Source organism: Triplophysa rosa, linkage group LG2 (assembly GCF_024868665.1).
Source record: "Triplophysa rosa linkage group LG2, Trosa_1v2, whole genome shotgun sequence".
Lineage (NCBI taxonomy): Eukaryota > Metazoa > Chordata > Actinopteri > Cypriniformes > Nemacheilidae > Triplophysa > Triplophysa rosa.
The window spans coordinates 2,204,743-2,226,555 of NC_079891.1; the positions used below are offsets into that span (position 1 = coordinate 2,204,743).

The window sequence follows — 21,813 nt, forward strand, 5'->3', positions numbered from 1 at the left end:
TTTCATAACATACTTATATTATTTTATTCATGTTAAACGTTTTATTAAAAAGAAATTGAACATGGTTTAACAGCTGACTGGATTTAGCATTATTCATATTTCAATGATCACAGAAATGATACAAATAAATCAAATATTTCTCACTTTGAAAAGTTTTTAAAGCTTTATAGGTTTTACACAATTGTACGAGTAAAAGAAAATTAGAGCTTATAAAATTGCAAGCATGATGTTGCATAAATTGGCACCTTTTTTAATAATGTTTTTTTATTATTTTATTACGGCATTAATAAAAAAATTGTGGGCCAATATTGCCAACATATTGGATCAGGCATGGCTATAAAACATGCAAGTAAATAGTAGAGATAAAAAGTTACATTTCTATTTAATCTCTGTTAGTGTTTTATGTTTTTTCAATGCAAAATAACACATAGAAAAATAGACAACTATTTAAGTCCTTTAAAACAACAAATGAATAACATAAACATATGCATGCAATTAAACAGTGATTGTTATATCATTCTTATGTTGAACAGAATTAAGTTAATACTTTTTGATGATATTGAAGCAGAATGACATTTTAATAATGTGCTTGTCAGCTTCTTCAGACACCTCCAACCATTTAAGAATTTTTTTGTGGAACCTTGGTCATAACCTAAAGAAGACAAGAAAATAAATGAGAACATGAACACTGGCCATTCTTTATAATAGACAACAAAAAAGTGTTCATTTTCTATGTGATTTGTTTCTGAACCATGTAAATAAAATGCAAAGCCCAATTTTTTTTTTTTTAATGTGCTAAATAAAGAGAAGTTTTGTTTTTGGGTTAAGATGTCTTTTCAGCAATATGAACTGAGATTTGGTAAAGCCATACCGTTTTGACCTCAGTGTAGTTGTCCAGTACATACTGTCCCTGTTCACGGCCAATTCCTGAGGCCTTATAACCGCCAAAGGGAGCTTGAACCGCAAACACGTCGTAGCAATTGATCCTGATCAAATAAAACACACAAGCCACATGTAAACAAAGTAGACAAAAAACAGTCATGCATAATTTACCTACCAGAGCTGTTACATGAATTACTACACGAATTACCACACGGTGCCAGCGCGCAGGCCGTTGGAGACATAATTGGCCTTGTCAATGTCTTTGGTGAAAACAGCAGCGGCCAGGCCATATTTACTGTCATTGGCTCTCTCGATAACTTCCTCTAAAGATTTAAACTTCAGAACCTGCATCACCGGTCCAAAGATCTAACAGCAGAGAAAGAGGACAGCATATTATGGAGGACAAAATGTATAATCCGTAAATCATAAACCCCACCAGTACGACATGGGGTTTGTTTTGCAATGTAAACAGTATTGCGCTCACCGCAATAATAAAGAAAAGGACATAAAATGCAATAATATGTTGATAATATAATGTAAAAAGAGCGAGACCTCCTCTCGAGCGATCGTCATGTCATCCTGAACGTCACCGAAAACGGTGGGCTGGATGAAGTAACCGCGGTCAGCTGCCACCCCCCCACCATACATCAGCTTGGCACCCTCACGCTTCCCGATGCTGATGTAGCCCAAAATCTTCTGGAACTGTTCCTCATCCACCTTCAGCCACGTGAGAACAAAACAACCAGCTCGCTACACTGACTGCGAGATTCAGACATTTCTATTTTTAGCAGATGTTGATGAAGCTGTACCTGGGGTCCCTGCTCGGTTTTCAGATCAAAGGGGTCTCCCACGATCCTCTTCTTGGCTCTCTCCACACTTCTCTCTATAAATTCGTCATAGACGTTCTCCTGCACGAACGTACGAGAGCCTGCACAGCAACACTGGCCCTGGTTAAAGAAGAGGGCAAAATGGGCCTGCTCAACGGCTTCCTCCACTGCAAACACAAATATGAAGAAAGATCTCTTTTAAACATGACCTTATTATCCTTGTATACTGTGTCAAGCTCCAGAAGATGGAAAATAATCGTTTACGCAGCTGTAATGCGTGTCAGGATTAAAAGACTCACTGTTAGCATCTGATAAAATGATGTTGGGACTCTTTCCTCCCAGCTCCAGTGTCACCTTCTTAAGATTACTGCTGCCAGAGGCTTTCTGGATGAGCTGACCTACCTATAAAATGAAAATAAGACCGGTTTAAAAATATAGCTGCAAACAACATTACAAGGCCAAGAGGGACAGAGGCATCAGCATTTAAATGAATGTAATAGGACACAGTGTCCCAGCTGATGCCTTTAAGAGAAACAGTTCAAGAGCAATAAGTGGAATTATATTTATAATTTGAAGCAAGATGAATATATCAATTCCAAGTTATTTCTGAACACTTTATTTATAGAGATAACAAAATGTAACAGTATTATAAAGTCAATAATGAGTCAGATCTCAAAGCAGAGTTATTTTAGTTTTGTTAATATTTTGTTTTATATTCATTTAGTTTATTTAGTTTTTAATATTCAAATTTTAGTGCCACAGCTTGTTTCAGTTTATTGCGAAGTTAACATTTTTATTTTCATTTAGTTTGAGATTAATTTGGGAACATTTAGGTCGATGTTTTATTTGATTTTGAGTTCTTTAATAAAGGCGTTTTCAAGTCAGTCAGTTCCTTCAGAGCAGATCACATTTACAGGACAGAATCGCCCATCAGTTACACGGAACACGGTCCATCCACGGTACTACCAAGACTGAAAAAAGATACTGTTCAAAACACCAGTATCAGGTCCAAACATTTCCAAGAAAATCCTCTTACATCAGTGGAGCCGGTGAATGCTATTTTGTCAACGTCCATGTGAGATGCGATGGCTGCCCCTGCCGTGGGACCCATTCCTGGGATGATGTTGACAACACCAGCAGGGAAACCCACCTACACCAACGTATGGAAACAGTCAAGTCAGGAAAGTAAAGTCTTATTTAAGGCAAATTGAACAATGGCAGTCACCTCTTTGATAAGACTGGCAACATAGAGCGCAGTGAGAGGTGTTTGCTCTGCCACCTTCATCACAACTGTGTTTCCTGTAGCCAGAGCAGGGCCAAGCTTCCACGCCTGCATCAACAGAGGGAAGTTCCACTGCGGGACAGGACAAGAGAGAAAATGGGACTTGAACACACATTAAAGGCATAGTTCACCCAAAAATGTCATTTCAATCCCGTATGACTTTCTTATTTTTCTGCAGAACACATAAGAAGATATTTTGAAGAATGTTGGCGACAGAACAACGGCGGTACCCATTGCCTTGCATTGGTTTTGTCTCTGTACACTAGAAGCGAATGGGTACCGCCGTTGTTCGGTGACCAACATTCCTCAAAATATTTTCTTCATTTTTGGGCAAACTGTTCCTTTAATGATGTCATAAAACAAGCAAACATACAGTACAGTGTGGGTCTTTGTTTAGTGTTAAATGTAGCTGCAAGCATCGTAACAGTTTAAAAAACACATCAAAGAGTTTAACTCCGTTGATGAGATTTTCTGGCATTTACACACAACGGTTTTCTGCATTCTTCTGTCATTTATGTCAAGATTTGATGTAATAGGCAGAGCCGTTGAAAAACAGAGTTGCGATACTCGCACAGACGTCCGTTGGAAGAATGGAATGAGGAAGTAACTCGTGTCGTGGAAGTCTGTATAGTTCCTAATATTGCATTGAAGCCCAATTCATTTCACTGTTTCCCAAACACTTTCGCAGGTAAGTTGATCAAATACTCTCTGTAAAACTGGTGTTTTATTATAAGGATGTTTTTTAAACAAAATATTGTTTTCCTAAATAAAAATGTATTTTCTGTGTGTCTGTGTGTTTGGTTGAATGATTTTCTATAAAGACTGCTCATTAAATAAAATGTTATCTACTAGTGATGCACCGAAATGAAAAGTGTGGACCGATACCGAAAATTTAGGATGCACTCAGTCGAAAACCGATACCAAAAATTACTTTAAAACACTTTTTGAAATAGTTTTTATTTAATTGTATAAATTGCACACACTAAGTCCACAAAAATCATTCACATATGAAGAGTTTGTTGCGTTTAAAGTTCAGCTTTAAAACATGCTCGAGTCAATGTGCGCGATCTCCGACAATACAGAAAAAGGTCACGCGCAGTCGCGCATCACACAGCGCTTGTGTCTCATTTTCTGTCCGGTTGTTTTGAGCTGTGTCGGTGCATCACTATTATCTACCCTCTCGCTGTATAAATTATCTAATAAAATCTCTTACTTACTTACTGAAATTGTTTGTCTTGATCATTTTTCAGCATTCTTTGTGGTGCATTTACTTGCAATCATTGATTATTTTTTGATAAATTGTGCATTTTTATATGTGTAAGTCTGAACATAATTTTCATTGGTATGTACTGAGGATCATAGAAGAAACAGATGAATGCATGCATACTGTTAATGTATTGCAAATTATCCATTCTAACTAGTCAAATAAAACATACAAAACTGATTAATACCGTCTCTCTATTATTTTGTTGTAAATTTAATCATAATCAGAAAGAGCTTTATTGCCAGTGTGCTTGGACACGTACGGAATTTGACAAAAACAGTTTACTCAGCTTATTTGTTTAGAATGCTTCCCACATTCGGGAAGAGATTAAAAATATAACAACAAATATGTTTTTTGTTTGTTTAAAAGCAGACGCTCTGTTCTCTCATTTGACATATAATGTACAGCATGTTCAAATATTCATAAAGGATGAAAGTTACGTGAAAATGTAAAAAAATGCTTGTGCTGACTGACTTTTCTACTAAAAAAACACTGGTGGGCCAAGAGTTAATAACATTTAGCCCACATTGTCCGCAGGCAATCTAACAAAAGCTCAAAATACCAGAAAGACAACCTGGCCGACCATGACAAAACTGGTAACTTTACACCCTGCATGACCAAAAGAGTCTATAGAGACCACGACAATACGCCAAGTAAGTAAATCCAAAGATTCATGCTTTTTGAACCTTTTGAGATATTTTTAAACAACTTGTGCTTGGTGTTTCAACCATTACCAAAGCATTTCAGGTGCGATGTGCTACTGTCGTCTTTGGCACGATATATATCCGGCAGTGTTCCCGTCGCACATACTTACAGGTATAATTTGGCCACACACTCCAACGGGTTCATGTCTTGTGTAACAGAAGTAATCCCCATCAATCGGAATAGTCTTCCCCTCCCATTTGTCGGCCCACCCAGCAAAATACCTACAGACATAAACAATGACTTTTAAAACTGAAGAACTGCTTAGATGTGATAGGTAAGTTTCACCAAAGAGTTATTGTGGCCAAAAGACGCACAGACTGGCATTTTCACCTCAAGCACTTGACCACCATGGGCACATCCACAGTGTAGGAGACTGCATACGGCTTCCCATTGTCAAGAGTCTCAAGCTCCTATTTAAAACACAAAAATCATGGGTCTTTATATAACTACTGTAAGAGGAGCCTTTAATGATTTTATTTTATGCATTATTTTGAATTTTCTGCTGAAGCATATCCACACTTTATATATAAAACAAAAGTCTTTAACAAAGTACAAGACAAAAGTGTCTCACAGCTAAATAGGCAGAATCTCTCTCAATGCAGTCGGCCAGTCGGTTCAGGAGCCGTCCACGATAAGATGCATCCATGCGTCGCCATGGAGACCCAAGCTTAAAGGCATTTTTAGCAGCTTCCACAGCTTTGTTCACATCAGCCTGTAAGCAGAAAACAAACATCATGCGTACAACATGCTGCCCAAAGGCAATGCGTGAATAACATTCAGGCCATTAAATGTGACATTGATTCAGAGGAGATTAATAAAATACTCAACACTTAAACACACAAACCTTATCAGCCTCTGCAACCTGACAGATAACTTCACCAGTAGTCGGATTGATGGTTGGGAAGGTTTTCTTACTTACTGCATCATGCCACTCGTTGTTAATGAAAATCTGTGACAAGACACGTAACCACCGACATGAATGATATTACGAGTAAACTATGATTTTTATGAAATATGAATAAGCTTATAGGGAAGTTAGGGCTGTCTTTAAAGCTTATCTTTAAAATCAGTGCCGGATTGGGTGGACAATTTCCAGCCCAAAGGCTCACTAAAACCTGCCCACTCCAACCAAAACCAGCCCAAATTTCAACTGCCAAAATAATGTGATAGAAATTGATTGCAATGTTGATCAACGATGATAGTGACCATTTTATCTCCTTAAAACGAAGTATGACAAGATGATAAAAACCAGGAAAACAGATCAAACATGGCAAATGCATTAAAGAGAGTTAGAAAATATAATTAACATGTCCAGAAATCACTTCAAAGCAGCAATCAAGAAATTAACCAATGACTTTAACCCTAGTCATCACATCGCAACGGTAGATTGATTGACAGGTCTCCCTATCCCGGACCCAGACCCGGGCCGTGTTAGCTGTGTTAAGGAATAATGCGTTTATGACTGCACTACACAATTATTTTCGAACGTTTTGAAATAACNTGAACCTTTTGAGATATTTTTAAACAACTTGTGCTTGGTGTTTCAACCATTACCAAAGCATTTCAGGTGCGATGTGCTACTGTCGTCTTTGGCACGATATATATCCGGCAGTGTTCCCGTCGCACATACTTACAGGTATAATTTGGCCACACACTCCAACGGGTTCATGTCTTGTGTAACAGAAGTAATCCCCATCAATCGGAATAGTCTTCCCCTCCCATTTGTCGGCCCACCCAGCAAAATACCTACAGACATAAACAATGACATTTAAAACTGAAGAACTGCTTAGATGTGATAGGTAAGTTTCACCAAAGAGTTATTGTGGCCAAAAGACGCACAGACTGGCATTTTCACCTCAAGCACTTGACCACCATGGGCACATCCACAGTGTAGGAGACTGCATACGGCTTCCCATTGTCAAGAGTCTCAAGCTCCTATTTAAAACACAAAAATCATGGGTCTTTATATAACTACTGTAAGAGGAGCCTTTAATGATTTTATTTTATGCATTATTTTGAATTTTCTGCTGAAGCATATCCACACTTTATATATAAAACAAAAGTCTTTAACAAAGTACAAGACAAAAGTGTCTCACAGCTAAATAGGCAGAATCTCTCTCAATGCAGTCGGCCAGTCGGTTCAGGAGCCGTCCACGATAAGATGCATCCATGCGTCGCCATGGAGACCCAAGCTTAAAGGCATTTTTAGCAGCTTCCACAGCTTTGTTCACATCAGCCTGTAAGCAGAAAACAAACATCATGCGTACAACATGCTGCCCAAAGGCAATGCGTGAATAACATTCAGGCCATTAAATGTGACATTGATTCAGAGGAGATTAATAAAATACTCAACACTAAAACACACAAACCTTATCAGCCTCTGCAACCTGACAGATAACTTCACCAGTAGTCGGATTGATGGTTGGGAAGGTTTTCTTACTTACTGCATCATGCCACTCGTTGTTAATGAAAATCTGTGACAAGACACGTAACCACCGACATGAATGATATTACGAGTAAACTATGATTTTTATGAAATATGAATAAGCTTATAGGGAAGTTAGGGCTGTCTTTAAAGCTTATCTTTAAAATCAGTGCCGGATTGGGTGGACAATTTCCAGCCCAAAGGCTCACTAAAACCTGCCCACTCCAACCAAAACCAGCCCAAATTTCAACTGCCAAAATAATGTGATAGAAATTGATTGCAATGTTGATCAACGATGATAGTGACCATTTTATCTCCTTAAAACGAAGTATGACAAGATGATAAAAACCAGGAAAACAGATCAAACATGGCAAATGCATTAAAGAGAGTTAGAAAATATAATTAACATGTCCAGAAATCACTTCAAAGCAGCAATCAAGAAATTAACCAATGACTTTAACCCTAGTCATCACATCGCAACGGTAGATTGATTGACAGGTCTCCCTATCCCGGACCCAGACCCGGGCCGTGTTAGCTGTGTTAAGGAATAATGCGTTTATGACTGCACTACACAATTATTTTCGAACGTTTTGAAATAACGAAATAAAAGAAAAGTAAAGGCAAGCTGCTGGGCGGGTTTTTAATTTCATAAGCAGCACACATTTTGTCCACCCGCCCAAAGCATTTTCCTTCGGTCTAATCCGTTCAAAAGAAGCCCAATCTGGCAACACTGGCTCTATTCATGTGAACTCTGGACACTGTACAGTGTACAGTACACGTGATCAAGTGAAGGCCACGCGCATTATCTGGATCCTTCAACCCCATATAAATTGTCAGGTACATACCACGTGACCTTTCGCTTTCTTTACTCTAACCATAACAGCAAAGTTTAGAATGAAATAATATTATCACTATATAAAAAATCTAAGACATATTTTAAGGAATATTTCACTCAATGCACATATGAACATCTTACTCGTAAATTCAAGATATATGAAGTCTGAACATTTCTGCATTACCTTGTCATAGTAAACGTCTGGTTGGGTGTTGGGCGCAGGAATCGTTAAATGACGGCACGCGGAGACGCGATAAACTTGCGGTAAAGTTCGCAGGAAAACCGTGCGCAACATTTTCAATGCAACTCCCTATAGATGTCTGTGCACACTTCGCACGGAAACGCTCTGTAAATATTTGCTTCTGTGGAAGAGGTTGCCAGATCGTTGAGATAAATCCATTTAATTGACAAATACGTAATATTATCACGCATCTAAGTACTGATGTATTATTTCTTTGTATGTGACAGTTTTCATAATATTTACATTAAGATTAAAGTGATCGCGTTGTTTGCGTAAAAGTACTCGGTAATTCAAAAATAATTAAAATACCGAGAATTTACAGACTTGGCAACAAGCGTCGACAGAGCGCTATCTGCACTAAACCTGTTGCGTCAAAATAACTTAAACTAAAATTATGCTTAAATATATTTGAGATACATGTATTTTTTACGTGATAAATATTTTCTTTTGCCATATAGTTTGGACAATTTAATTAAATAAATAAATACAGTGTGAGTGAAATAAAAATTCAGTTAAAATGATTTGTACAAATATAGGCCTGTGGTAGATGCCTATTAAATGTGATGTCAAATTAGCAATAGCAAATCAGATTACAAATTGCAAGTAAAAAATTGGTTGTTTCCCAACATCTAAGTTGCATTTTAATACTAACTTCAGATCACCTACCTAGACTAAGAATCCAATTTTCTTGTCCACGTTTTAGACATTTAGGCATTATATGTTTAAAAATGGTCTCTTTAGGTATTGACGTTTATACTACCATTTTAATGTAAGTTAAAATCTTGAAGTCAACACTTTGAACTTTCAAAGCTAGGGAAGCATGCACTAAATTTGACAACCTTTCTGATTTACATACACAGCCGTAATAATGATAGGTCCCTGTAATTGAGTGGACATTTTTGCTACATACTTTCAACTCTTTACATATTCTTGTAATATGTAAATGAAATTTGTTCTTAATAGGAATGTTACGTTTTACAAAATATTCACCAAAGCCCAAAAAATGAAGTGAAGACTTCTCAGATTTGTTCGACATGTATGATCAATGCTAGAGCGATTCGGGTTTTTTTTTTCGGTGGCTAGAGCGAGTCATTCCGCGGACTTTTATTTTAAAAGGCACATCACGTGACACCTCCCCGCGGCCGTGTCATGTGATTTTAATGTAGTGAATATGGCGTCTCACTTGTCTTACGGGAGAGTTAACTTAAATATTTTGAGGGAGGCTGCACGGAGGGATCTGCGTGAGTTTTTAGATAAATGCTCCGGGAGTAAGGTAAAGATCTTTGTTTTAAAAACATGTAAACTGGACTCTTAAACATACAGCGGCCCTCTCGTGCAGTCACTGACTTTATCACCTGCTGTATGTATGGCCTATTCAATTAGATCCGCTGCAGATGGGAATTGTGCACTTAGTGTGTTATAAATGATAAAATAGATGATTACTGCAGCTGTTGTATAGTAATGTTGTGCAGGTGATATTTAATTTATAAAAATTATCATCACCTTTAATTTCTGAATGTTTTTTTTCTTAAGGCCATTGTTTGGGACGAGTATCTTACTGGACCTTTCGGGTTGATAGCTCAGTATTCACTTCTGAAGGTAAGTCAGTGTCTTCACAAAAATACGCACAATGGCATTTTTCCTTTTACTGTGACCATTCATCATCTAAATGTTTTAAGATCTCCCTCTTCCTTTCATTCGTCTGTTTAATAAGGAACATGAAGTGGAGAAAATGTTCACTCTTAAAGGAGGTCATATACCTTCTGCTGCCGTCAAGAACATTGTGTTTTTTGTTCGACCGAGGCTGGAACTAATGGACATCATCGCAGAAAACGTTGCAAGGTTTAATTCTATTCATTCTCACCTTTATAACCTTGATATTCAAACCAAATGGTGAAGTATGTTGAAACTTTTCAATGTTTATCTTGTTTGGATTATCAAGGGCCGTCCTTCATTTTTGAATCGTGTCATTGTGGCACAGTAATGCCACATCTTGTTTGTTTTCTCTCCCCATTGCAGTGAGGATAAACTCCAGCCACCACGAGATTTTCACATTCTGTTTGTGCCTCGCCGGAGTCTGCTGTGTGAGCAGAGACTGAAGGAGAAGGGCGTTCTCAACTCCTTTACAAACATCGATGAGTACATTCTGGACCTCATCCCGTACGACAGCGATCTCCTTTCTATGGAGTCTGAGAATTCCTTTAGGGTAAGTTTGAATGCGTTTAAAATAGGCGGTGTGCATATCAAGAAGCATAGGCAAATTGTAAATAAGAATCAATATATGATATGATGTCTTTTGACATGCAATACAGAAATGAACGCATACATAAGGTGATGAGACTTTTTCTGTTTCATTCTTTTGAAAGGAATGTTATCTAGAGAATGATCAGACAAGCCTGTATCACACTGCCAAGGGCCTGATGACTCTGCAAGCGCTTTATGGAACAATTCCCCAGATCTTTGGTAAAGGAGAATGTGCAAGGGTGAGTAGAAAAGTGAAGAGGGAAATTGTTGTCGAAATATAAAAAATGTAGGCTTCGTTTTTCATTTCATATTTGGGACGTCTGTTGTTTAGCACGTGGCCAACATGATGTTGCGGATGAAGAGAGAGTTTGCCGGCACGCTCATTCCAACCCTACCCGTGTTTGATACGCTCCTGCTGTTGGATCGCAACGTCGACCTGCTCACACCACTCGCCACACAGCTGACTTATGAGGGTCTCATCGATGAGGTCTATGGCATCACCAATGGTAAACTATTTAAAGACTGATTTCACTCCTAAATGAGGAATTTAAAACTCTAAATAGTAGTTAAAAGACATTTTTGCTATACTATTTTGACAGGTTACGTGAAGCTGCCACCGGAGAAGTTTGCGCAGAAGAAACAGGAAGAAGGTGGAAAAGATCTGCCCACCGAACCCAAAAAACTGCAGCTCAACTCGGCCGAGGAGCTTTACGCTGAAATACGCGACAAGAACTTCAATGCCGTCGGTGCAGCTCTTAGCAAGAAAGCCAAGATCATATCTGCTGCGTTTGAGGTTTGTGATTGTTCTGAGAGGCAGATGGGAGGAGCCGGATGCAGACTTTTAATGTAAATGAAGCAGCAACGTAAACAAACCACTAGGCAACAACCTGCACACCGTCATACCAGTTTTAGACGCAAGCTGACTGTTTAAATAATGATATAAGCATATATTTCTTTGTCTATTGTAGGAACGACACAATGCAAAGACGGTTGGAGAGATCAAACAGTTTGTTTCTCAGTTGCCTCACATGCAGGCGGCTCGCAGCTCTCTGGCAAACCACACGTCTATCGCTGAACTCATTAAAGACATAACAAGCAAGTCAAAGAAACATTCCTGCCTGCTTTTTTGTTTTTGTTTCTCGCAACTCCGGGTCTAAGATATTCGACAGTTTTTGGAAAAAAGCGTCTGCCAAATGCATAAATGTTTTAATGCCACGTAAAACAAAAAGATTATGAGGTTTAAGTTATTTATTATGGAATTATTATGTCACATGAGCAGTTTGAAGTTATAGCTGCACTGTTACATTATGCCATTACTATTTTCCCTGCTTATAACATTCCTCTGTTTGATATCGATCACAAAATAAGACCAAATTAGACCTCAACAGTTTCAACAAATGAAATGTCCTAAATCACAAGTGATAATCTCTCCCTATTCTTCATAAACATTTACTCCGTGACTTTTAATCAGTCACTGAGTGCAGCTGTGACGCGTCAGAGGAGACCTGGCCCTCCCGGCTGAGACTGGTTTTTCTCCATTTATTCCATTTAACATTATCCTTGATTTTTTTTCTCAAACTATTACAACACTAACCTTGTATGCTACTACTTTATTCTCATCATTTTGACTTAATTTTCAAAATATTATGACTTTAATCTCATATTGCTACTAATTTATTCCCAACATTTTGACTTAATTCTCAAAACATGTAATGTTATTTTGCCATGAAAACACTCACAGAAACATGCTGTTGGTAATCATTTTGACTTCCTTAGAAATGACTAATACAGAAATTCTCTTGATAAACTGTCGTCAGGACTTTCTTCAGAAATATGCCTTCAGAATTATAAGATAATATCATAATGAAACCGCTCAGATTAGTTTTGGCTTTGGTGTGTATTTTTTTTGTGCATTAAACAGTTTTTTCTGTGTTTCAGCCTCAGAAGTTTTCTTCGACAATTTGACAGTCGAGCAGGAGTTCATGACTGGAGTGGATACAGACAAGGTGCTTTGCTCTGCTCATGAATCTTCATTTTTTTATCAAAATTGGAATCATGTAAAACCTTGGATACAGTAAGCAACTGTGCTGAGTGTTGAGCAGAGAAGTTATTTTATATTTGGATCATTTCTTTGACTGATACGTCAGTGGTATGTGGTGTTATTTTCAGGTGTGCATGTACATAGAAGACTGCATTGCACAAAAAGATCCACTTATAAAAATCCTGCGGCTGGTTTGCATGCAGTCTGTCTGTAACAACGGCCTCAAACAGAAACTCCTGGACTACTATAAGAGAGAAATCCTTCAGGTTAGACAGAATTTATTTTTGTTTTGTTAAATATTTGATTTGGATGTTTTTTTCTCAGAGGTCCACCTAAAGTATATTGCTCATAAAACCTCCGTAAATCATTTTCAATTCACTTTTACTGTCACTATGTGATCACACATATGCATGCGAGTCACCCGACACCCGTATATTTAGTTATATTTACATATCTGATATGTTATATATGTGCTGTTTTGTGCTTTCGCTCTCTAAACTGACAATGATCATATTTTGGTGTAGACGTACGGCTACGAGCACATTCTGACCCTCAACAACCTGGAAAAGGTTGGGTTGCTCAAGCCTCAGAGCACCATGAGAAACAACTACCCTACAATCCGAAAAACCCTGAAGCTGTGGATGGAGGATACAAACGAACAGGCCTGTGGATTTCTTCATTTGTCCTGGTGTTGCTGTAGCACTTTGGGTTGTATGTTGCTCATGACTTTGGGTCCATCTGTCTTTAGAACCCCAACGACATCTCGTATGTGTACAGCGGTTACGCTCCTCTGAGCGTTCGTCTCACTCAGCTGCTGGCACGACCCGGCTGGAGGAGCATAGAGGAGGTGCTGAAGATGTTACCTGGTCCTCACTTTGAGGAAAGACAGCAGCTCCCCGCAGGCCTTCACAAGAAACGTAAGGAATGAGCGTTGGTATTATTTATCGTTTCTGACGATGGTTTTCTCCAGTGGTTGGGTTTGTCCATATTTGTTTGGACACTTACTCGCTTACGTTCATATTTTTTTCCATATTTTAGAATAATAATGAACTGAGCAAAATTATGAAATAAAACAAAGGGAACTATGGGAATTATGATGCAACTAAAACATGATATTTATTATAATATATTTATTTTTTATCATCTTCAGTGCGGTCACCTTTTGACTAGAATTTGCAGAAATGTTTTCTTGTCATTTTATCAAGCAGCTTCTTGAGGTCTCAAACTGAGATGCTTTTTAAACGATATTAAATCTATTCTGTGCTCTTATTGGCTTGTAGTCATCCATTTCAAAAACGTTTTCATTACATAAAATGTTAGTTTCATCATAAAAAAACAAGACATTAAAGCATACATTTTTAGATCAAATGGTTTTTAAAATAACGAGAAACATTTCACTCAAGTGTCCAAAAACTTTTGACCGGTAGTGTATTTTTTTGTGTGTGCTTATTTTCACACTTCATTTGAACAAATCAGATCTTAAGCACAGCAGATAAATGCAAAAGTGATCCTTTGTAAACAAAAGTTCTGCCGATTGTGATTTTATGAATGGTGATGGAGGCAACACACTCTTCTGTTTGCAGGTCAGCCGGGTGAAAACAGAACGACTCTTGTCTTTTTCCTGGGTGGCGTGACATATGCCGAAGTTGCAGCTTTGAGGTTCTTGTCTCAGATGGAAGACAGTGGGACAGAATATATTATAGCCACAACCAAACTGATCAACGGTACCAGCTGGATAAAGTCTCTGATGGATCATCCCGAGGCTCCGTTATTTTAAATGAACCATTTGTAGCTGGATGACATCAATACTGTCACAGCAGCATCATCTTCTCAAACTTTAATGTTGTGTATACATGTATATTTCCACAAGTTATATTAGTTTATCCGTTTTTTTTCCAAGTTGTTTTTTATGTTGCCCAAGTTATTGAAATAATCCTGTGATAAATACTTAAGACTGTAGCTTGAGTAAACACATTTTTTCACATGTTCACTGTGTCAGCGTGGTGAATTGTTGCTTTGTTGCTCTTCTAACTAAAAAACATTTGCTTCACTTGAGAGAGTTAAGCTTAAATTACGTTTTCATCATGGTTGCATACACAAATAAACAGAGCATATTTGCAGATTTTGGGTCACTTAAAATGACAAAATATATATATTTTTAGGCATTAAAATCATTTGTCTACCACATAAAAACAGTTTAGTTAGTTTTCACCCCCTTTGACCTTTAATTTTTTTTTATTGATTCTGTGCCTTTTGACATGTGGGGGTGGTTCTAGAAATTGATTATTGGGCATCATGAAAAAATCTAGAGTCCATTCTCACTTGATTTAAACAAGATAATTTAATAATAAATGTATCAACTACAATCCATACACGGGATTATTTAAAAATCCACGTGGGTCGTACATCAAGAGTTGTGAAGATCATAAGTAGAGTTTGATGAGTTCATCGCTGACGGCAGATGGGGTCAGCACCCCGAGGTCAGTGAAGAGTAATGTAATGAGAGACGGGGGCGTGTAGTCGATCATGGGATGTTCCTGATTCAGATCTTGAGCTGTCTTCAGGACGTCTGCTTTGTACTGAAAGAGAAAGATGATGAGTTTTACATATTTAAGAATTTAGCATTACAAGACTACTGTTTTTGATTTACAAATAAGTGCAAACTTTACGTTCACATTATGGCACTTTCCTTGTTAAACTTCTCGTACTGACTTTTAAAGGTCCAGTGTGCCATTTTTTGGAGGATCTATTGACAGAAATGCAATATAATTTGCATAACTATTAGGGGCTGGGTAAAAAATATTGATTCTTCAATTTTCTATCTTCAATTTAAGGAAACAATATCGATTTGGGAAATCGCTAAACATAATATTATCTGTATTTCGCCTCTCGTCCAGAGGACGGCGCCATTATTCAAGTTGAATTTTGAAATCTGGTTTATTTCTTAAACATGTTTCAAGTTGTTCATGATTTCATTGTTGCACATTTACAATTATTTATTTTTTACAGTAATGTTTGGTTACTCAAACTATAAGAATAAAGTAATTCAAAACAATTGTATGGGCTCTACTATTAACATGAACGTGTATTTCATTAATTTAGCTGAGTAGGTGGGTTTCAGTTACCAGCCTGTAAATTTAAATATGGATTCCATGTCTGCAAATCCAATTTTTTAACGAAACCATATAAATAAGAATCGATTCACCAAAATGGTCTCAAAACCCAGCCAACCATGACTTCAGAGGTGTATAAAGACCTCACATAATGAATCGTTGTGTTTTTATTAGCTTAGAATGAGCTATTTCTATCTACATACACCGCGGGTCCTCTTACATGGAATTCTCCATGTTGTTTCTACAGTAGCCCTAAGCGGACAAACTGCTCTACAGAGCGCGTTTCGTAAATACGTTATCTCCTTCGGCAAAGAAGTGAAAACGTCTTCGTTCTGTGTCAGCCACTGTAGTGCTTTAAACGGGAGGGGAGGGGTGGAGTGAGCCGCTGGTTGCAACCTCACCACTAGATGCTGCTAAATTTCATACACTGGACCTTTAAATCATAATGGTCTGGGAAAAAAAAGAAAAAAGTGTAGACATGTTATGAGCGCAAATTACTTTCAAACAAACGTACCTTAAATCTGTCGGGTACATCCTGCTGGTTAAGGGGGAAAAGTCGCACAAACTTGAAACTTTCTGCCACCACATAAAATGGTTTGTTGTGCGCTTTGGAGCAAACTGCCATCTGATAGGTACCAATCTAAGAGAAATAAAAAAGTATTAGATGATTATTTTTACATTTCAAAGATATATTAAACAGCATGAGAACAACGGCGGTACTTTTCCTGACCTTGTTGATAACACCTCCGCTCTCCACAACACCTTCAGCTCCCACGATCACCAGATCCACTTTCTCCATGATGTATCTGAAATCATAGCGTCTCAAATGTTATTTGGTAAAAAATGAACTTTCCCTCGTAAAGTCGTATACTAACTACACCAAATCACCTAAGTCCATCTCTTACTTACCCGACCGCAGCATCCAGCACTACTGTCACAGGAATATTGAGTTTGCGCAGTTTTTCTGCCATAAGTTTACTTGGGGGAAAACAAGAATGTAGCATTAAAAAATGTAATGGCTATTTCTGTATAATGCACATTCTATATTTATACTTCTATATTTGCATTCTGTGTTTAAAGTCTTTTGCATGTCTCTGTTTTTCTCTGCACTCCCTAAAAGTATTTATTGTGTATATCCAAACATTTATTCATAGACTATGCTATTTGCCCTTCTGGTTAGATGCTAACTGCTTTTATAATTGGCTCTCTAGGCCTACTTGTATTCTAAACAATGACGATAGTTGAATGAAATCTGCCTAAGTAAACATCATCCATAGCAAGGTGTTCAGTTTTATATCAAAGAAAAGAGAATGAGAAATGACTCACCCCACTGAATCCGGCTGTGATTCAGTAACATATACCGTGAAACGTTTGTTATCAGCGGCTGCGTTTTCCAGAACCTTTAACACAACTCTCGATGAAGAGTGTGTCAGGATTTTCTGCAGGACAAAAGCAGAGGTGCGTGTTTTTTTCATGAGCAGAATGTTTCATAAATAAGTTCTTTCATTTCATACGTTTCATTTTTACGACCATACTTACAGCTCCATCTTTGATAAATGTGTGGCAAAGTTTAGCCACTTTTTCCCTAGACAAGGATATTTTCTTCAAGAACAGTTCTCCTCTCTCTATCATCACATTCTTACACCGTGAGAGATCCTGTGGGGCAAAAAGCAGGTGATCTTTGATCTCAAAACAGAAAGAGATCCTGTCATTCAGTGATGTGTAAATTAAAGACAAAATGTCAAACTGACGGGATGCTCCAGTGAGGTGAGGCTGATGAAGCGCAGGAAGAGTTCTCCTCCAGAAGACACGGCGACCGATGAATCCGTCTCCTGTAGTCTATGAATGGCCTGCGTCATGTTCTCTCTCAGGCCGAGGATAGTCTCACCTGGAGAATGACAGGCGTCAGTTCACATCCAGTGCTCATATACACTGATATAAGAAAAAGATCAGATTTGAGAAAAACAGACTCTGATCTCTCTTCAGGAACTCCAGCAGCGAGCTTATGGCAGCCACGGCTGAAGCCACATCTGGACGCTCTCTGGTCTGTGTTCTGAAATATTCCACCAGCTCTGGAGAACAACAGAAAGACGATGAAACCAACGAGCAACTACAGCAATACAATTATCAAATGAACCACAATGTCAAAACTCAAATAAAAATGAATAAACATGAACCATGGCTTTTATGGTTTTACTACAAATAGTAAAACCATGGTTCATTTTCGTAAGCTGTCACGAGCAAAATGAGATAAAACTCACCTTTCTCTTCCATAATGAAACTCCACGTGAAAAATGCGTCTTTTTGAGGGATTTTACAATTCACCTGTAAACTCTCTCTTACATCCACATGTAGTTGTGGGATGTCCTGCTGACGCAACGATCAAACTCTTTTGACGGCAGAAAACCCACCAGAAAACGAAAATATACAAACTTCAAATGTTAACAGAAGCAGATATGATGTAATAAATATATTGCCATAAGCAGCGGTTCACAGTGAACTGCTGTTACACTTTCTCTGCGTTTCTTTAGCGGTGCGCTGCGCACGTAAACGGAGCATTATCGCCACCTGTTGCCAAGCGCGGGCACTACAGAAGACTGTAATAGCTAAATTATCATATCCTTACATATAAAACATATCGTTTCTTATGTTATTTTTATTTGCGTGTCTGGAGTTCACTGTAAAGGGAAAACTTGAACGAACACGCGACAGTTTCTCCAGCGGGACCTGGCAACACTGGCGCCTAGTTTCGCCGTCATTTATGACGTAATTAAATTCGCGACAAAACCGCACGCTTGTGCGGAAGAGTCACATACACACAGATGATGAGTTGGTTGTAATTTTGTCACATTTTTGTAAGCTCAGCATGACTGCATACGATAAAACGTATAACAAGGGGATTTAATAGTAGCGAAATAAATATTCTGTGATAAGGAGATCGCGACAATGGCATCAGGTTGGTCAAATATTTCATTAAATTTATACTGAACTGTCAAACAACAAATCTCTTATTAATCTATGCAGAAGACGAAATTAACATTCTGGTAATAGTGATCGATGTCAACCCTATTTGGTGGGGCCAGCAGGCACAACGTGAACCGAAGGTAAATTATTCTGTTTTAACGTTATCTGATTTAAAACCTTTAATTTGTCTTGGAAATGTCTGTTCTGATTTTGCATGTTTAACATCTTGTTCTACCTGATGAACAAAAAAAAAACATCTAAAAAAAGAACCCATCACAGGAAATTCTAAAAGGTTTAATGGTTGTAATGGGAACCCACTGGTTCCTGTGGGTCTCTGATGGTAATGTGTTTGGCTCTATTTGTGGGATGTTATCTGGTGGATGTTCTCTGTAAACCAATAGAACACAAACTACACAAAGTAATTTTGTAATAGTTTTATTGGTAAACAACTGATTGTTCATAATAAATGATGAATAAACTAACTTTGTTTATTTCTGCTCAGTTCACTCTTTCAAAATGTTTGGATGCTGTGATGGTCCTGGCAAATTCCCACTTGGTTATGGCAAGAACCAACAAGCTAGCCATCATTGCAAATCTTTATCAAGAGAGGTAACGAACTAATCGTTTTGTTGACATGTAATGTTTGTATAGCCAATAACCTCTAAACTAACCTCCAAACTCTTCTATTTCCAAGCCATTTTCTATATCCCAGTAAGAACTGGAAATCGGGAGATGACATCGCTTCAAGCGGAGATGGCAAATATGAGCTTCTGTCAGTTGCTAATGACCTCTTTGCTGAAGAAATCAGGAAGCTCATGGACAGAAGTAAGTGTTTTTTATTTAAATACAATTATTGTTACTTAAAACTTAGTTAAAGCTAAAAGTGATTTATTGAAAACAATGATGCTTTTATGTTGTAAAAATAAATGTATAAGAACATTTTAAATGGATGTTATAGATGAATAGTTGTTATTTTGTCTTTAAATAACAGAAGTCAACTGCACTCAAACAGAGACGCTATTGGCCGGATCACTGTCCAGAGCTCTGTGCTGTATCCTGAACCTCTGCTTTTATTAGTAAAGAATCAAAGAATTTAAAGGACAAGGTCGTTGTGTGTCTATGATATAATGTGCAAAGTGCAGACTGCATTTTTCATTCATTTTTCACTATCAGACATTAATCGAGTGTCAAAGGAAGTGGAAGGTAAACATTTTCATGTTTTCTTGTCATGGTATGTCTCTTTGATGTGTTTATTCAGGTCTATATTAAGTGCCATAATGCATTTGTAAGGAGATTCATCCTGAAATGTTCACGGTCTAAGATATAAGACGTCCTTCTTTATGTCAGACTTCATCTTATTTTAAGAACATCTCGGTGTTTCTATGTAATGCACTTTTCGACTGAACTTTTCGACTTTTACTTGCAGCGGGGCAGGATGTGAAATCAAGAATTTTGGTATGAACTTTTCTTACCAAAACATCACATATTTTCATCACAGTTGTTGTTTAGATGCTGCATGAATGTGTTTCTCCTTGGGATTCAGGTAATAAAAGCAGCCGAGGATTTTACGTTACAGTACATGAACTTCATGAATGTGGTCTTTGCTGCACAGAAGAAGGTAGCATAACTTGATGATAACTTCTCAAAATTCAGGGATGCTAAAGACTCATCATTGAACTGTTACTTGACCCATTTTTCCTACAGAATGTCCTGATCGATGCCTGTATGCTGGATATAGACTCAGGACTGTTGCAGCAGGTATTTTGTTTAATCCCATTTTATGAAGCACACAATAACATTTATGATGGCTGACATGTTCAGTTGTTAAAGCTCAATATAATATACACTGGTGTGCAACAAGTGTTTTGTTTTTCAACAGGCTTGTGATATAACTGGAGGCTTGTATCTTAAAATTCCACAGAAGATTGCTTTGGCACAGTATTTGTTGGTGAGATTTCACATTTTCAAAAATTGACAGTTGATCTGTTTTTTATGTGTTGTGTCATATTTTGAAAGTGCTGGTTTTGTGTCAGTGGGTTTTTTTACCGGACGGAGACCAGCGCTCTCAGCTGTTACTGCCGCCTCCAGTACACGTAGACTACAGGGCTGCCTGCTTCTGCCACCGGAACCTCATTGAAATCGGCTACGTCTGCTCTGTGTGCCTGTCAAGTATGTATATATTACCCACAACAGTAACACAAAAATACGGTTGTTAAAAAGGTATTTCATATTATTATAATATGCATTAAACCTTTTTTTTAATGTAAAAAAGCTGTTGGTCAATTTGTATAGAGTTTTATATAATTACCCTTGTCAACATAACAATCAACGGCAATATTAGATAGCAGAGTGATTATTTCTAATAATAACATTTCATCTTCTCCATCCTCCAGTATTCTGTAACTTTAGTCCAATCTGCACAACATGCGAGTGAGTACTTTTATTGTCATTTTAAAATGTGTCAAACGTTTATCACTGTGTTTTGATTGTCTCTTTTGTATCTTTACTTCTAGGACTGCCTTTAAAATGCCTCTTCCTCAGATGGCTAAAACAAAGAAGAAGAAAGTTAAGACTGTAAACTGATCCAATCTCAAGACTCAATCAAACCCTGTTTTACCTATTTGTTTTTCATTTCAACTACAAGGTCCCCCACAGTTTTGTTCCTTTGTGAAAAGGATGTTTATTTAAACAGTGTGTTTTGATGTTGTTTCATGCAAATTAAATAAAGCACCCTTTTTATATACATAAAAAAGGATTTTGTGCGGAGCCTGTTGTCATGTAGCAAAATAAACGTTCAGAGCACCTGCACATTGTTAATGCTGTGATAAAGTTATCCTCTATTGTTAGATTGCAGGGTAGTCTGTGTGTTGTGGACAAGAAATTAAAGACACAAAACATGCAATTATACGTAAAGAAAAGTTTATTTAGATAATAATAACGCGAAAGCCGCAGCTTCTCGTATGTTTTTGGGACAGTTTGCCCTGTCTAAC

General features: G+C 37.7%; 5 protein-coding genes across 5 annotated transcripts; 2 read left to right on the forward strand and 3 right to left on the reverse strand.

The window, feature by feature from the left end:
- Positions 1-47: 47 nt before the first annotated feature.
- On the reverse strand, positions 48-5,932 carry LOC130568833 (aldehyde dehydrogenase, mitochondrial-like). Its single transcript, XM_057357929.1, has 12 exons — positions 5,805-5,932; positions 5,532-5,672; positions 5,291-5,370; positions 5,070-5,181; positions 2,935-3,063; positions 2,746-2,859; positions 2,009-2,111; positions 1,692-1,876; positions 1,435-1,599; positions 1,091-1,248; positions 872-986; positions 48-652 (listed from the first exon to the last, which is right to left on the reverse strand). The coding sequence occupies exons 2-12, from the start codon at positions 5,604-5,606 to the stop codon at positions 620-622; spliced, it is 1,269 nt and encodes a 422-aa protein (XP_057213912.1). The 5' UTR covers positions 5,607-5,672; positions 5,805-5,932; the 3' UTR covers positions 48-619.
- A 605-nt stretch (positions 5,933-6,537) lies between these two features.
- Positions 6,538-8,574, reverse strand: LOC130545017 (aldehyde dehydrogenase, mitochondrial-like). The gene is made up of 5 exons (XM_057319302.1): positions 8,405-8,574; positions 7,330-7,434; positions 7,057-7,197; positions 6,816-6,895; positions 6,538-6,706 (listed from the first exon to the last, which is right to left on the reverse strand). Exons 1-5 carry the CDS (start codon positions 8,513-8,515, stop codon positions 6,538-6,540), a joined length of 606 nt encoding a protein of 201 aa, XP_057175285.1. The 5' UTR covers positions 8,516-8,574.
- Positions 8,575-9,605: 1,031 nt separating this feature from the next.
- vps33a (VPS33A core subunit of CORVET and HOPS complexes) lies at positions 9,606-14,745 on the forward strand. The gene is made up of 13 exons (XM_057357873.1): positions 9,606-9,734; positions 9,995-10,060; positions 10,176-10,303; positions 10,481-10,667; positions 10,828-10,944; positions 11,037-11,211; positions 11,305-11,498; positions 11,674-11,800; positions 12,644-12,711; positions 12,875-13,012; positions 13,271-13,408; positions 13,495-13,663; positions 14,330-14,745. The coding sequence occupies exons 1-13, from the start codon at positions 9,633-9,635 to the stop codon at positions 14,521-14,523; spliced, it is 1,803 nt and encodes a 600-aa protein (XP_057213856.1). The 5' UTR covers positions 9,606-9,632; the 3' UTR covers positions 14,524-14,745.
- A 300-nt stretch (positions 14,746-15,045) lies between these two features.
- Positions 15,046-18,503, reverse strand: eif2b1 (eukaryotic translation initiation factor 2B, subunit 1 alpha). Its single transcript, XM_057357975.1, has 9 exons — positions 18,121-18,503; positions 17,830-17,931; positions 17,611-17,747; positions 17,399-17,515; positions 17,186-17,298; positions 16,769-16,837; positions 16,590-16,665; positions 16,374-16,499; positions 15,046-15,325 (listed from the first exon to the last, which is right to left on the reverse strand). The coding sequence occupies exons 1-9, from the start codon at positions 18,131-18,133 to the stop codon at positions 15,170-15,172; spliced, it is 909 nt and encodes a 302-aa protein (XP_057213958.1). The 5' UTR covers positions 18,134-18,503; the 3' UTR covers positions 15,046-15,169.
- Positions 18,504-18,645: 142 nt separating this feature from the next.
- gtf2h3 (general transcription factor IIH, polypeptide 3) lies at positions 18,646-21,572 on the forward strand. Its single transcript, XM_057357989.1, has 13 exons — positions 18,646-18,815; positions 18,884-18,963; positions 19,326-19,432; positions 19,518-19,648; positions 19,815-19,874; positions 19,997-20,026; positions 20,250-20,278; positions 20,367-20,441; positions 20,528-20,581; positions 20,703-20,771; positions 20,857-20,992; positions 21,217-21,253; positions 21,337-21,572. Exons 1-13 carry the CDS (start codon positions 18,806-18,808, stop codon positions 21,404-21,406), a joined length of 888 nt encoding a protein of 295 aa, XP_057213972.1. The 5' UTR covers positions 18,646-18,805; the 3' UTR covers positions 21,407-21,572.
- Positions 21,573-21,813: the final 241 nt, after the last annotated feature.